The sequence below is a fragment of the Aplidium turbinatum genome, chromosome 12 (genome assembly GCF_918807975.1).
Source record: "Aplidium turbinatum chromosome 12, kaAplTurb1.1, whole genome shotgun sequence".
Classification (NCBI taxonomy): Eukaryota; Metazoa; Chordata; class Ascidiacea; order Aplousobranchia; family Polyclinidae; genus Aplidium; species Aplidium turbinatum.
Genome location: NC_137483.1, coordinates 1,685,203 through 1,701,721, shown reverse-complemented (window position 1 = coordinate 1,701,721; position 16,519 = coordinate 1,685,203). Strand labels below are relative to the sequence as shown.

The 16,519-nt window shown below is 43.0% G+C and overlaps 1 protein-coding gene across 1 annotated transcript in view; it reads left to right on the top strand.

The window, feature by feature from the left end:
* The window catches only part of LOC145780771 (uncharacterized), a 67,818-nt gene that overhangs the window by 44,292 nt on the left and 7,007 nt on the right, over positions 1–16,519 (top strand). The window contains 28 exon segments of the mRNA XM_082592400.1: positions 267–344; positions 765–911; positions 1,764–1,952; positions 2,269–2,359; positions 2,466–2,570; positions 2,868–3,088; positions 3,624–3,825; positions 3,977–4,126; positions 4,323–4,594; positions 4,803–5,007; positions 5,225–5,387; positions 6,178–6,280; positions 6,507–6,713; positions 6,821–6,961; positions 7,155–7,353; positions 7,809–7,874; positions 8,497–8,671; positions 8,870–9,182; positions 9,581–9,730; positions 10,442–10,596; positions 11,630–11,758; positions 12,383–12,587; positions 12,664–12,738; positions 13,012–13,189; positions 13,613–13,677; positions 14,171–14,291; positions 14,577–14,732; positions 15,196–15,427. Coding sequence (XP_082448526.1) covers positions 267–344; positions 765–911; positions 1,764–1,952; positions 2,269–2,359; positions 2,466–2,570; positions 2,868–3,088; positions 3,624–3,825; positions 3,977–4,126; positions 4,323–4,594; positions 4,803–5,007; positions 5,225–5,387; positions 6,178–6,280; positions 6,507–6,713; positions 6,821–6,961; positions 7,155–7,353; positions 7,809–7,874; positions 8,497–8,671; positions 8,870–9,182; positions 9,581–9,730; positions 10,442–10,596; positions 11,630–11,758; positions 12,383–12,587; positions 12,664–12,738; positions 13,012–13,189; positions 13,613–13,677; positions 14,171–14,291; positions 14,577–14,732; positions 15,196–15,427 — 4,493 coding nt within the window.

Here is a 16,519-nt window from a genome sequence, read left to right as displayed (position 1 = left end):
GGGCATCCTTTTGTTAATGTATGACGTTGCTTGTGGCTTGTGACGTCGTTTGTGGCGAGGTGCATCAGGCGGGTATTGAACCTCGGATCTAACGGTTGTTCCCAGTTCGTTATCTTCTAACACCATCAACCAACAGCTTGTTTTCACAACGATTCACAACTTTAAATTGGCCTTGTTTGTCTAAGATTAATAAACCGTTATGAACATAAGCAAACTTGAAGACTAACTTATGAAACGAGCGATTTAAAGATATTTTTTCCTCCCAGGTCCTTGCCGAGCATAAAGCTGGCACACTGCAACTCTTGGCCCAGATCGGGCAGGACATGGTGATTACAGAGCAACAGGTGCGTTCAGTTTGATATCACAGTAATAACAAAGCAGCCGGCAAAGCGTGCGAAGGCTTAGCCGAGTCCATTGTTATCCTCAGTCCATTCCATTGCTGAGTACCAAGCAGAAATAAGATAGATCCAGTGCCACTTTTAAAAAGTCTTTAGTATGATCTAACAGGGCATCGAACCCATGTCTACCGATTCAGATGCGGACTTTTCATTGCTTTCAATGCGACATCGGTGTCTTAACAACCTTGCACGAAATAAATAACAATGTTCATGATTTTTTTATTTTTGCCTTCACACAAATCGATTGTTGAATGTTTGACATATCCGGCCTGGAATCAAACCCAGGTCCTTGAAGAGATAAAGGGTCCAATAATTATAACTGAATGCGTCGGTGAGCACTTAGCTCATCATTTTGCATTGACTCAGGTATCAGCTGTGCGCAGACAAGTCAAGAAGATCAAGCATTTGAAGAAGAGCCTTCCAGAGTACCAGCTAGCCCACGAGAAGGCTGTCTTCAAAGCCGCCGCTATTGTTGCAGACACGAAGAAAGTCGTCAAAGAAATCGACATCCACGTGAGTGGGACTTCGATGTTCTGGCGCTAACAATGTTGATTGTCTGAAGAGAAGACGTTCTACCAAATTTGTATAATAATTCACTCCGGCTCCGGACATGCCAAAATCCTTCCTCCACGGCTCTGACTCCATAGCTTTGTGATTATCTCAATTGAAGAGTCTTAACTAAACTTACAATGATCTATAACAAAAAGTTTTTTCATCTTGGAAATCACTGCGGCGAGTACTCGACGACTGTTTGACTTGCAAATACTGCCAAGTCAGAGCATAGCCAAGCCAATATTCTGTACCAAGGTTCCTATCATGGTTTCAATACTTCATGACAAGATGATTTGTTTTTCCCTCAAGCCATTGTCTGTGGTAGCGAGACTCAACTTAATAATGAAATCATGTTTTGTACAATTCACCCTGGCTGAGTGCTAGCGAGATGAGATTTGATCTTACCAACTACTACTGTGAAGTAGATATAAGACATCTACTTTCTATCATCATTGATCCTACGTAATCTAATGCTTGGGTAACTTAGAGAAGGTGCTGGTCTTAAAGAACCGCGTTTGTCAAGTTGCAAACCGATGTCGACGGATCTCTTAATCCAGGGGTGTGCAGCGTTTTTATAGTGCCGGGCCTGATATGCGTATCTGGGTTAGACCGCGGCCAAACTTACATTTCTCATCGACTAACATGTTTTATTTCAAAGTATTCCAGCCACAGACCAGACAAAAAGCCTGCTTCGGGTCAGATATTTTCGCTTTGCGGGTTGCATTTGGACAGCGGGCCGCACGCTGCACATCTCTGTCTTGATTCAACAAACCTCTCCTTCTATTGTGAAAACTTTAACAATTTCTCTCTCAGGACTTGGCCGAGTTGAGGTCGTTGCAGAAGCCGGATGCTGAGGTTGAAGATTTAATGGCTGCCATCATCATGATCTTGAAATCCCCGAACTCCGATGTCACTTGGAGCAAAGGAGCAAAGAGACAAATGGCGAATCTTGACCGATTCTTGGATGAATTGTCTAGTTTCGACGAGATCGCGCTCCCATTGGTTCGTTATGATGTGACGTCATAAAGCGTTGCAGATGACCTTATTTTCAAAGGAAATTAATTATGACCGTTAGATTAAAAAATGGTATCTTTCGACTGAGAAAACCTCTTTAAACACTTATTCCTGACAGTTTTGCATGCTTGTAGAGACTTTAAACCACTGACGCAGGCCCGATCACCGAGATTGAATAAGTGAAGTTTCTTTTGTTATTGAATGTGAATTATTCTATCTACCAAAAACTGCTTCCTATCTGTTCGACTTTGAAAGTTCGTGTTTATCGTTTTTAATTTTGTTTCTCATGATTTTGTACCCGCAGAGCACTTTGGACACTTTGGAGTCGTTTTGGGAAAAGGAATCCTTTACTCCAGAGAACGTGACAGCGAAAGCTGGGGGAAACACCGCTGCAGGTGAGGTCTCGGTTGGACCATTGTGACGTAACCTGTTCATTGGTTGTGTTGAAACGATGAATCTTCGCCTTAAGCCGCCGTTGTGATTTTGTTGTTGTTGTTTTAGGGTCTCTTTTGAAGTGGGTCCAGGGAGTGATGCGATACCACACGACGATGATAACCCGGGTCAAACCTCTCCACGCGAAAGTCCAGGAGACCTCGTCATCGATAGGTCAGTGTAGTGGTCATCTCAATTCAAATTACAGCCTAGTTGGCTTGTCTTGTCGATTTTGTGTGCTTAGACCACTCCAAACAATTTTGTTTGCAATTAAAGATAATTAAAAATTATAAAATCGAATTCGAGAGTGATGAAACATATCTATTTCTTATCTATTCTATACGATTTAACGTCCCTTGTTTTCTGAGGAATCATGTTTATAATTTGGTAGAATTCGCTACAGATGTTTAGATCTTGAGCGCAACGAATTCACTTTCTAAGTATACGGTTGATAATTTTCCCCGTTGCCAGGCGACGCTCAGCACAAGCTGCGTCAGTTGGAAAGCAAAAAGGAAGCATTGGAAACTCGCTTGCGCGATCTAGCGGATGGTTTTGAGCAAGCGACAGCCGACAAGAACTGGCAGGAGGAGAAGAGAAAGGAGATGCAGGAACACTTACGAGTGGCTGCAAAGTTCCGTCAAGTTCTTGCCGGCGAACACAGAAGATGCTGCGCTGTTCTCAACTCCTACGAGGTGATGACCTTGTGGTAGTTTGTTGTGCATACTGCCGATTGCCTGCGCTAATGTTGGTGAACAAAACGTACTACCAGCTACAGCAAGCGATATATTACCACGCTGATGGACGGTAAAGTGGGAAAATGCAAGAACTTTTGTGATATTTCAAACATGGATTCACACTGAGTAGTTGTTTATGTGCTAAGGTATATGTCTGATTGTCTGTATCTAGCATATTCTTGTTGCTTTTACATTGTTAAACTTTGATTTAAAGCAGAGGTTCTAGGAGTGCTTTCATCATTAAAGGGTACGAGGCCTGTTACTAAAGAATGTTTGGATACTGCGTCAATAGGAGTAGTCATAACATGGCGTGATAAGCGGTGATTTTTCAACGGCTTTCAACCGACAGTTTAGGTTGCAGATGTATATTGCAATTTCTTTGTCATTCTGGGGGACCTGCAAGAACTGATTGGTGGTTATAAAGTGTTAACAAGAAAAAACTTGAAGAATCACTAATTGAAAGTAAATCATCATTGTCCTTTTACTGTTCCAGGATCGTTTGGACTGGGTAGTTGGGGCTTCGACCATCGCTGCTGGGTTTGCCACATACCTGGCCCCATACCCCTTCATGTTCCGTAGAGTGATGCTCACGGTCGACTGGGCACACTGCCTGGTCGATAAGGGCATTCCCCTTGTGTTTGATTCCACTGACCCGGTCAAAGGTCACATCATCGAGTTCATGCTTGACGTCAACGGTGAGTAATTCTGTGCTTCACAAAGCAATGCGTTGCATTAAAGATTTCAAACGTTGCCTATGACATCACTATATGTATATGACTTTGCATTGTGTCTACATGACGTCATTGCTTATGCATGACGCCATAGTTACGCAGCAACCCCTTTCAGAGAACGTCCACGACACAAGTCCCCATAAAGTGAAAGAGGGTGACGCCATGTTGGATGCAGTGATGAAAGCAGGAAAGATCCAAGATGAGGAAGAGCATGAGGAAATGCAACAACCGAGCATCGACCAATCAATGGACGCCACGTCAGAGGGTAGGAAGGCGTTGTTGTTGCTGTTTAAATGATGCAGCAACGTTTGTTTTGGTATCAGAAAATGTTAAAATAAAGAAGTTACCAATGCTCTGCAGTTACGTTTCATACTCAGTTGTAAATCACGTCTTCAGAATATTCCTGTGGATCTCGATGTTGCTTTCAACAGAGCGCACCTGACCTCGTTATCTTCATACAGCACCTTCCAATCATAACGCTGGCCTTCCCCCACTGACCGAAGAAACTGATGCTGATGACGAAGATGATGACGTCAACGGCGAGGAAGTTCCAACACAACCTGAAGTGGAAACGACGATATCACAAAGTGTTGGCTTCCATCCTTACACCGTTGCCACGCTACCGTATCTAAGCAACGAGGAGTACTTGAATCTGGTCAACTCTCTCCTTAAGATTCTGGCAGGAGACAACGTCCTGCAGGAGTGGATCACAAAAGACTTCGCCCATCATCAGGTCAGGATGTTCATCTGTCGGCAGTCTAACGCTATTCCGCTAAGCCAACTTTGTGATTCCGCTTCTTCACTCAACGTCTGCATCTCAACTCGTAAGAGCATCATGTGATACCCAGTGGAGCCGCTGCTATCTTTGCTGAGGTGTCTCTGAGTTTCTTTGTCAAAGTTGCATTTTATGAAGTGAAGATGAAACGCATCGTTTGTTCCAGCTTCAAAACGCGGCGATTCTTTCGTCGTCATGGCAACGACCACCTCTCCTTCTGGATCCTTACTTGGCGGGTGCTGATTGGTGCGCCGTCCATCTCCGTAGCAACAAGGACAGGACTTCCCCGCAACATGGCGTCACCCCTGTCAACCTGACCAGTAAGATTGAGACAAGTCACGTGACCGCCATAGAGAAAGCCATCTTGGGAGGTAAAACTTGTTGGATTGTTTAACCGTAAAGTTATGTTGAAACAATGAACATATGAAAACTGTCAAAATAATCTAAAATCGAGATTTTTGTGCGAAGTTCCATCTTGATTGTGTTGAAATAAGTAATAAGCTACTGTGGACCGTTCATGGTTTGGCGCAGTGACATCACATAGCGATATTAACAATTTTAAGTTTTAGCTTTGAAGTATTCATTCAGGGCACACGCTGATGTTGATGGACTGCGACCATCAAGCTGGCGCCCTCCTGCTGCCACTAATCCACCACTCGAACACCGCTAAAGGGCGTTTCGGTCGCAGTTCCGATGAGAACCAGACAATCCGATTGCTCGGTCGGAGATTGATTTGTCCAGATACCTTCACGTAAGTCACCTGAGCTCATCTTCAATTCAATTGGTCACTTTTTTCCCTAAAGGTCCAGTTGGGCTCTTGATTGGTTGTTTCATTTTTATACGTAACATTTGCGTCTTCATTCAACTGTGTAGAGATGTTGTTTATTTTGTCAACTGACTAACATAAACTTTAAACCAACGATATCTTCGACTTGGCAAAATCCCACCATAAACAGCAAGAGAAAGCATTCGATTAGTTGACACTCCACCAATCGCCACCCAACCTTAACACTTATGTGGGACGAACTTGTGAAAGTATTTCGTCATTGATTGAAACACAGAAAGATTCATATCAACTTGATATTTTAGCGTTTAAAAGACAAATAAAAATACTTTGAGCTCGATAGATAGAAGATAGGTCACTCTATAATTGCATCGTGTTTTGTCAACTAAAATCTATATCTGGCTACTGCCACTGTGTTTCGGAACTGCAACCATTTTAATACTGCTGGAACTGTTCGGCATTTGTCTTTGCAGTTAAAATGCGTCGTGTGATGTTTTCAGTTGATAGATTAATGCAAGTCGATGCTTTGTGGTTCACTTTTCATCCCATAAGCTTTAAATCTATACCCTCGTCGTTCCGTCGATTACGGAGTGGCACCCCTTCGACTATAGCCCTTAATTTCCCTCATGATTAAGAACAGTAAGCTGTTATAGAGGGAAATGCCTACTGCCCTTATGGCTATGGCCTGCTGAACTGAACGGCTACAAGAGCATGAATGTCACTGCTTGGGTGTTGAACTCGCGTCCTCTGTTCGTAGATTGTACCTGACCACAACACAGACCACGGCGGCGAAACTCCATCCTGATATTGTAGCGGCCACTCAGCTGATAAGTTATGTTCCGAGCATGGAAACACTGCAGGTGTGATGTCACAACACAACTGTGTTACCTGAGAATTTATTGATATGACGTCATATTGGAACAAATTCAACTAAAAAAATATATAACAAAGTTGTTGCTTGTTTATTTTAATTATAATAAAACCCAATTCTTTCTTCAGCAAATAAATCTCGTGGCTTTTGTCACAACTTGACATTTCTTTCTTTTCTATTTTTATGTCAACCTTATAATATTTTTGAATTTGCAGGAAGACTTGCTGCTTCGTGCTCTGTCCAGAGTTCGTCCTGATATATATCGCGAGCGCCGACGCGTGGCGAAGATTGTCCGTCAAAATCGCCACACACTGGCGCAACTAGACTCCGTCTTGTGTGAGCGACTGGTCATTGAGGACGATCCCAAATCCATCGAGAACTCCACTAAGTTCCTTTCCAATGTCGTGGAATTGAAAACATCGGTGAGAAGTTTGTCAATTATTGTGTCCGCGTGGTGGCCCTCAGGAGGTGGATTTTCGACGTCATAATGGCATACGTGCCCAGTAAACGTCTGTTCAAACTTTTGCAGGTGTCTGCCAAATTACAAGAGTCCGAAGAAGCTCTGGCAACACTGAACCGACTGACTGAAGAGTTGTTCCCGGTAGCTCAGCGCGGCGCATTGTTGTATTCGATATGCCGCGCGATCCCAGTGTTGGACATGCATTACCAGGTGGGGATGGTGTTTTTAACGAAATTTCAACTCTTCTTTTCCTTGGTTTCTTTTACGTACACTGGGACCGAGGTCTATGTTTTCAAGTTGAAATGTGAGAACACTTTCCTTGAAAAAAGTAAACTTTTTTCCCACAGTTTGTTTTATTTTTGAAATAAATATTCGGCAACACTGACATTCACGTCATTTTCAGATTCCACTTCCGTTTTTCCTCCATCTCTTTGACTCTTCTGTTGGAAAGGAGTTTGAAGAAGATGAAGAAGGTGATAAAGGACTTCAAGATGTCAATGTGGTTCATCCTGCGGATGCCGAGGAGGAACAAAGGAGGTTGCTCCAAAAGAGGAAAGCCAGCTTGAGGATTGGCAGCGCGAAGAAGATCATCAAGAACTTAGGTAGACTTTAAAATTGCAACGTCAAAAAACATAGTTAGAATGTTGCCGTTCCCTTTTGATACAACGAATGCACCATCTTCATGCCACCTAACGTAGTGGAAGGTTTGCTCTTCCTGCATTATTATGAAATCAAAGTTTGGCTGCTCTAGTACCCTTTCAGTGTAAAGTAGTCCGGGAACTTCTTGAACCTGGGGTGGTAAAAGGATAGACCCTTGACCCCAGAGTCTCACACGACGGCGAGTGCTTTTGTCCCTCTTGGAAACTGATTGTGTTTTCATAATGAGCAATCGCACGGTTGAAGCGTTTTCAGTTACTATGGTGACAACATAATCTCCTCAGTTTCAAAGTTTTTGGGTGTTCGGATCTTTTGTGATCTTAACCGCTCTAACACTGCAATTGTTCCACGTAAATCACGTCATATATGGTGATTTTGACTAACATATTCTTGGTTCTAGTTGATGAGATGCCGCCCACAGCAGAGGAGGAGTTACCGGACACAATCCCCATCCAATCTATTGAAGGTGAGTTGCCTCTTCCATGAAGTTCACATCCTATAACACACTGATGATCCAAGTAATTACGTAGAGCAATTGTGACTGAATGGCCTCTTGTGCCCATAACGCATCCCTGCTCCTGGATGATGCGAGGAATTGACTCTTGGATCAATGAAGAGTATTTCATTCAACGAAGCCGAAGTGTCATTGTGTTTACTACTTCTTTGGTGTAAACTTTCATTACCTGTCCGAGCAAAGAGGCTTTTTCCCCGAACCTCGAGACAGTGATAGTGGCTTGGTTTGGAATAGATATCAGTGCAGTCATCGAGCGGTCATTGTTTGTAGCCTCAATGAACCTGACCTCGCTTAACTTGCTATAGATCTTTTACGAAACTTTGGCAAATGTTAAGAAACTGCGAAAGTACAACGTGGTTTGTCTATTTTAGGTTGAGAATGATACTGATACAGTTCAGTAACGTTAGTTTTGCGTTATGGTTATTGCCTTAATGCAAGTGCATTGCACCAAGTCACGCAGGTCTACTCAGGTCAAGACATCTCTTGAATTCCTTTACGTTTGTGGGTTTCTATAGCTATTTTGCAATACCTACAAGCGTAACAGATACCACTAACATGTAAACTTTGACCTCAGAACCTGATCCTGAAATTGATGATGATGATGATGAGAGCAGTGAAGCGAGAAGTCACGTGATCATACCAACCGTCGGAGAGTTGCCTGGCCAGGAATACGAGAGTTTTCCAGAAGAATCAGTAAAAGAAATCGTTCATGACTTGACTAGGCGGGTCTTCTCCAGCATCTATAGCAGGTAAACCCGATTGCTTGAACAGCCGATTTGTGGGATGCACAGTTTGTGGACTTGGCAACCCTGGTTTATCAAAGGTAAATATTTCTACTGTTATCTTTGCCAAGGAAAAGTTAGCTTTGCAAGCGTTTCTGCCGCAAGGCTTCAATGTCGGATGGCACATAGATGACTTTTTTTTTAATTCATTGTGTTTTTTGTCAGTGTGTATCCGGAACACCGGATGTCGATCACTGCTCTCTCCTTGCTCAACATCCAGTCTGAGGGAGCCGATGTCCCGTTCACTGATGAAGAGTTAGCTCTTCTTGTCCACGGCAATCCTGGCTTCGGGAGGCAGATGACAATCACCTTAAGTGACTTTGAATGCGAATCTCCCGCTCCAGATTGGCTCCCTGCGGACCGATGGGAAGATCTTCTGGCTTTCTCCATTCTTCCCGGGACACTAGAGGGCGTTTGTGTGCGAGTGGCAGAGGATAGCGACCGCTGGATGGCGTGGTTTCAAAACGAGCATCCGGAAGTAAGTATTACATTACAACGACAACAGTATGTTTAAATGCATCGACTGCGCCGTGGTAGCTTGAGGCTTCAATGAGCAGGCATAGCTGACATTAGCATTTTTATGTTTTAATACAATAGCATCTGGTCGACAAGGAATCTAACCCTAACGTTTGTTCCCAACTCATATTGTTTGATTCTTTCAATCCTAATTAATTAACGATCCTAAATTCCTTGCCACCCATGTAAAGGAACTTTTGCTTTCTCCGCATGTGCGCAGGGCAGTTGCCTTCAATTCAGTCCTGTGTAGCTAATTGACTATGTATACAATCTTTGTTATGTAACCATACTGCAATTGTTGCGTAATCATACCCTCATTGTTGCAAAACTATATATTAAGAATAATATGTTGTCGTGCAGCTGGAGCCGTTTCCTCAACCAGAAGATGGAAGTTTGGAGTTATCCGATCTTCAACGCTTCCTTCTGATAAGAACTATGCGTCCGGACCGCTATGAGCCAGCTCTGAAGATCTACGTTGATGCCAACATCCAAGGCACTCCTCTTGCAGAGGTTATGGAGATATTGTTTGTCTGTTGTAACGTATCTTCTTTAGTTCAAAATGTCACGGAAGCACAAGTTACTTATTCAGTCTGCACCTTCACTGGATGGGGCTCTGGCGTAATCCATGGAATTTATATTTATTTGTGTTTTCCATTGGATTGTAGTTGGGAATGTGATGTGTATAGCTTTGCATTTTTGTACCTAGCCATGTCAGTTGCATGGTCGGTCGGCGTTCGAAAGGGCACCGGTTTGACACCGGTCAAGTGCATGTGGCTATGTTTTTAGCAAGACACTTAAAGGCATGCCGTTGGTTGCAGGATAGCCCCCTCTTCGACTGCCCTTGATTTCTCTCATGATAATGAACAGTACGTTGTTCTAGAGAAAAATGATTGCGACCCTTCTTAGAGCTATGGCCTTCTGAACTGAACGTCGCAGTGGCATATTGTGTTAATTGCGACTGACTATTTGAAAACAAGATATAAACATTATTTTATCGTGTCCAAGCTTACACCGATTGTTGAAGATTTAGAGTAAGTGGACGGCAGGGCAAGGAGGTCAATCTTTGTGTCCACCTTCAGACATACTTTCAATTGTCCGATCAGAGATACGGCCGCGTGTTAAGAAAAGGTGTCGAACTGCGCCACTACTTACAAAACCAACACCATATTTGGCTCGTCCCGTCCGTTGCTGCCTTTTTTATTCCTCATTTTCATTCTCCAGGTGGTCTCAAAGAAGTCCTTCCTGGATCAGGAAACATTCTTCCGAGATGTTTCCAACACTTTGGGGATCCTTGTCTTCCTCCCCCACTCTGTGCATGACGTCATGTCGCAAGTCGCCCTGCATCCCACTGACGTCATAAAGCGGTTTGCTGACAAGTGAGCAATATTTGCTTAGCCTACGTAATATAATTGTAATTTGGTGACGAGAGTGGGAGAGCATTTGAATTTAGCTAATTTTAATAAAAACAGTGCAATTAAAGACCATATTAGAAACTGCCAATCGTGCTCTAACAATAAACCGTCTTTGCAGTCTTTCAAAATTGTTCGTAAGTGTTTGTCCGAATTCGACACCAAGATTCACGAGGCATTGATCATCAAATCTTTAAACCCAGGGCTCAACAGGCAATTATTTGCTTGCGGAGCTTCTTACCTTTTAGCAGTTTTTTGATTGAATTATCACGTCTTGTGTTTCTCGCATTTACTTTGTTTTGTACCACTATCTCTTGTGCTTCTGTCTTTCTTGCGTAATCTGCCTGAGTCCTTGTCTGAACAATCAATTAATTTTACCTCTGAAATACTTGACCCGTTGTGCTGTGTAATTTTCAGTTATCATTTTGTGTGAGCGAGGCAGTTTCTCAAATGTTTAGCTTTGACCATATTTTTGCTGTGATACTATATGATTCTTTAGCATTTCTTTTAATAATGTATTTTCTTATAGGCTTGAAAAGGGCTATATGACTAGCCGAAAACGTTCGCTTTTTGTTTTTTGTTTTTATAATGTTAAATGTAGTGTTGTTGCTGAGTTATGTCTGTTTATAATTGTAATAGTTACGTAATAATTATTATTACGTACTGATGAGCATTTAGAATTATTTTCTCAATTTTAAGTGTTTAATCCAGAAAAGTTTTAAAGCACATCAACCGTGAAGGAACCCAAACGGCAAATCGGTCGTTTTTCGTATTGATTTAACATCTGCAGACGTTGACTGCAATCCATGTTAACCAGGTTTTAATGCATGCGGTGGTTATTGGCATTTATCTCTATCAACTGCAATATTAATGCATTGTATGCCACACTAAACTACATCTTTGGAAACGGTGCATAACGAGATTATTGTGAATAACTAAGTAACAAAGAAACCTGGAATTCAAAGGTGGATGTGACTTTATGACTTGGCTTGTGGTTAAGGTTCAAGGAGACGGTGGAATGCGTCACCCTGGGCAACGGGTACAGACAAGAAGCTACCCGGTGTATAGACACAGCTTTAAGCCAGGACAGTTGGGCCCTCATACATGGCCTGCACCTCGCCCCAGACAAGTGAGTCACTCATCCCATGCATTGATTGAGTTAAACTTGCTGTTGTATATTTTTAAACAGGAAAACCTCTTTGTTGGAGACACATTTCTATCAGTTTAGCGCTCCTGTTGGACTTCTAAACCGCTTTCTTCAGATGCGCGTCTTGTATGTCAAATTCTGCTAACATATCATTTCTGAAATCATTTTATTCGGTCAATTATACATTTCTCTTAGATGGCCACCTAGCGTGGGCCACTCCTGCCATGACCGCTTGCTACCGTTTGATAACCCAGCAGGTTATTTACTATGATTGTTTCCTTCAAGTACAACTCAACTGAGTGGAGTCCTAGATTTTATTGTCGCTTCATGTGGCTCCATATATTAATAATGCTTGTTTTTATATTGTCAGCGCAGGATGCGTTGCTCTTCAGCGCTTTACAAAGTAGACAGTGCTAGTGCAGCCGTATAGGGGCGCAACTGAGTACATTATTACCCGAATACATTCCATTGCTCAGTGCCAAGCAGGAAGTAGATTCAGTACCATTTTTAAAAAGCCTATGGTATGATCCAACAGGGCATCGAATCCATGTCTACCGATTCAGAGGCGGACACACTATGAAGGCAACTACTGAACTTATTTTTCAGCTTTTTTGAAGATTTGCAAATCCAGCTGGCCAGGGTCGGCAACATGAGCAGACAAGATGACGCAAACAATGACGCATCTGTCACGTCACAAGGCGCTCACTTTCAAGTATGGATGACGTCAGCACCGCACGAGAACCTTCCGACTCTTCTCACACAATATCTCTACAAGATATCGTGGGATTCGCTTGTGAGGCTGGTCGCTGAGGTGAGTTGCGTCAGCATGACGTCATGCAAGGCAGATTACGTCATATAGACTTCAATCGTTTCTATTTGTTTCCCAGGACTCGCCCATTGCTGCAACCGACAGAGATTTCACGTCGTTGTTCCAATCTTGCATCATGACGACCATATCAAAGGTTAGCAATGTGTAATAATCCACTCATCCGCAGCTGCAATGTTAGCTGCAGCGAAATGACGCTAGTATTGTCAGCAACAACCTCCTCTAGGAACCCAAGTGGATACCGATGGCAACAGCTTTGCTCATTCAACTGTAGTGTTTTATTTAAAACATTCTTTCAGAAAGTATTTTCGCTTTACATCATATCTATGATCGCAATCACTAGGTGGCTCTTGGCGACCGTCACCAGTTGCTGTCTTCTATTCTAATGAACTGTTACGTCATTGCTTAGATTCCCGATCCGGTGATGACGCAATGGCAGGCGAGCGATGATCGCATCTTTACCTACGTCATTTGCCTGCTGCATGCCGTCATGCGAACACGTCACTGCTTGGGTTGGCATGGCAACAACAGGCTGTACGTCATACAAGAGTCGACGCTGACGCACGCGTTGGAGTACTGGCTCGCAGGTTTGCTTTGGAATAAATCATCCACAGGAAAAGTTTAACTGGCTTCAACAAGGCACACGTCGCATGAGGTGGTTTCGTGGAGGTGGCTATGTAGCATCATGGTCGTGTGGTACTTTCCCTGACATGTAGCCCAGGCCACTGTCTCGACGGTGGCACAAGTACTGGAAAATAAGGTGGCGCGTGCTGATCCAGAACAACGGCGTCCTTGCTCTGTTGTTTGTTGTAACAGAGAATAGAATATTGTATAATGGAGGAGGTTGCAGGATACGTTTGTTTCCTGTGTCTATGTGTGGATGAAAATTTACACATTTTGAAAAAGATTAAGTAACCTTACAAGGTTCTGGACCATTGTCGCTCGGCACAGAATCATTCTACTTACGATACCCAGGTAACCAATCGTTTACAAACTTTCAACATCCACAGGTGGAAAGAACCTCACTGTGCTGAAGAATATCTACACTGACGTCATAGAGGATGACATCGATCAGGTACAACAATAATTGGTTCTACAGTGGTCGGGCAAACTGAGAGTGGTCGTGCAAACATTTTAAGTCCTGAACAAGAGCAGCTCAAAGTTCGGAGAAATTGAGCTGAAAGTAGGGATCAAATTTTGTAGATCTTGCAGAATAGATCTGTATGACCCAGCGTTTTTGCCATTTGGTTATATTTCAAACGTTTAAGTTTTAGATTCGTTTCCGGCCTGAATAGTCTACTGGAGATCCGTCTTACAACTCTGTTGTTTTTATCATTAAATAATTATCACTGGGGAGCTCAAAGCGAAGTGGAGGTATGCTGCCTGTAGCTGTAATCTTACCAGTTTAAAATTTTGCTTTGTTTACTAAATTTGTCAAGTAAAGTCGTTGTTGCTTCTGCCTCGGCCGCTCGAGCAGAGTGTGCAATGCGAACTGGAATGAGGCGACGTTGCTTTGGAATCACAAGCCTGAAAGTTGCAGTGCTTCAAACAAACCATCACCATTGCAGGTCTACTTCGAAGATCTGTTTGATGACATCACAAAGCAGGCGCGAACGAAAGAAGGGCAGTCTTACGTCATCCTCAACAACACGAAGGTGCCTGTGCCTCCTGCTAGTGTGCCGGTGACAGGTGCTGTGTTCATGTTTGTGCTCGTATCTACCCATGTGTTGTAGTCCAGTTAGTTTTGTCACCTTTCCCGCCCATTGACGTGTAACTAGTAGGCTATATCGCTTGTTGTATCTGGTACTATCTTTTCCGTCCCTGGCGCTTTCCAAACGAGTTTGTCAAGTGGCTTTCTCTCGATCGGACTGATGCCGGATTATGAACTGAATGGTTACGTTACCATGGCAATTATAGACTGAGATCTTGTTGGGATAAATATGATTGTTACGTCATAAACAAATTTCGGTTTAGAATTCGCTTCCTGGGTTTGTGACAAGATGGATACCAGCTGTGCCACTAGTGACGTATTGATGTTGCCTTCTATCGCCACCCACTGGCAGGCGGCTCAACACAGCGTTGTCCGCTTGGAGGAGATGCAAAACTTGTTCAACGCTGTGCAACAGCCCGGTGAGTGTGAATGTGACACGATTGATTTTTAATCAAGAGGTTTCATGTTTGAATCCCTTGTATTTGCTTGTTGGTGACCCCGTTTGTCCTGAGAGTCGTCAATTCTTTCCTAAGTTCCCAATTTATTCTATGCCCAGTTGCCCACACGTCAAAGTATGTTTATTGTTTATTATATGACACAGCCAGTGCTGCCGCTATAAATTCCCATGACAATCATTGGAAAGGAAGGTCATCCCCCCACAACCCTTCCTGTCTCACAGCAATAGGATATGCTGCTGTCTGATCATACCCCGGCCTGACATGTAGTGCATCATGTTCTTCATGTGGAAGTCCATCATCTATTCGCTTGATTTTAGTAGAAATCAAAGCTTAAATGTGAAAGTGTTTACTTGAACTTACAAACCTTTTTCTACCTTTAACCAACAAGTCCTGTAGTAGTTATTGCATCCTGTGTTGCTCTCAGGTTACGAGTCAAATCTCCTCTCTCCCGGAAGCAAGTATGACGTCACAAAGACCATCTTGACCCTGACCGGTCTTCAGGGGGTGCTGGACATGTGTGTGGAGAGGATCCCCCCTCTGCTGGAACTGGATGAGAGTCAGAAGATGAGATTGAAGCACTTCAACTTTCCCTATCACCGGCCATCGATCCTGAGCTCTGCGCACCCAGAGACCTTGCACATGCCAGAGTCCATTGGGTAAGTGGCATCACACCAAGTGATATCAAATCTGAGTTGGCTAGTTCATGAATTGCCGGAACAACGTTAAAATTTGTTTCAATTCGTTTTAATTTAAATTCAATTTCATAATGTGCTTTGTTTATTATTCGTATTCTGTCGAATCAAACATTGTGGCAGCATTGTTGATGCAATCGTGGCTGCAACTATCGAGCACTCGTTGACCAAATAAAAGGGAAGGAAGCTACAGATTCCAACATTTCTTTGCTATTGTTGCTTATCATGTGTGGCCATGTACATGTAGTCTGGTCGGCATTCCATCGACATCGGTTCAACACCTACAGCATGCGGCGGTATCTTAGGCAAGACACTCAAAGACATGTCTGAAGGTGGACACGAAGATTAGCTTCCTTGCCTTCCCGTTCACTTAACCTAGAATCTCCTCCAGAACTAAGCCTGGACGCGACAAATAATGTCAAAGCGATACGTCGACCTAGCAGGGTCTCTTGTGTTATCATATAAAGCGAACCAACGCTTTGCTTGCGATGCTGGGATGTGATAACTAGGGCCTGATCAAGGTTCATGGGGGCCCGAGGCACAGCTAAGTTTAGGGGCCCCTATTAGCAATCGCTTCGATGCAGTGCAGCAGTGCTCAACTGAAGCCTAGCATGGCAAATAACTTTTCAAGTAGCAAATGTGCCCAAGACCATGCAAGCATTAATAAAAATATAATATCATGCCTCGGTGGGCATCTCTGTGTATGCTAGCATGAAATTCTACGTTAAAAGTAAAATAACAGAAATGTTATGTACAATGTACAACATTTAACACCATTATGGAAGAAATCAGGTAACTATACAATTAATTTGCTACAATATATACAAGGTTACAGTAGAATTCACAAAAAAAGTAATACAATATAACAATACACGCATTAACTAAATTTAAATAACTACACAACACTTGAAAGTAACTTGAAATGTAAAAAAAATTGGAAGCCCACAAAATCAGGGGGCCTGAGGCATGTGCTTCGTGTGCCTTATGGTTAATCGGGCCCTGGTGATAACGCTACAATTGGGGACACGGTTTAAAAAAAATTGTGTTTGTCACAAC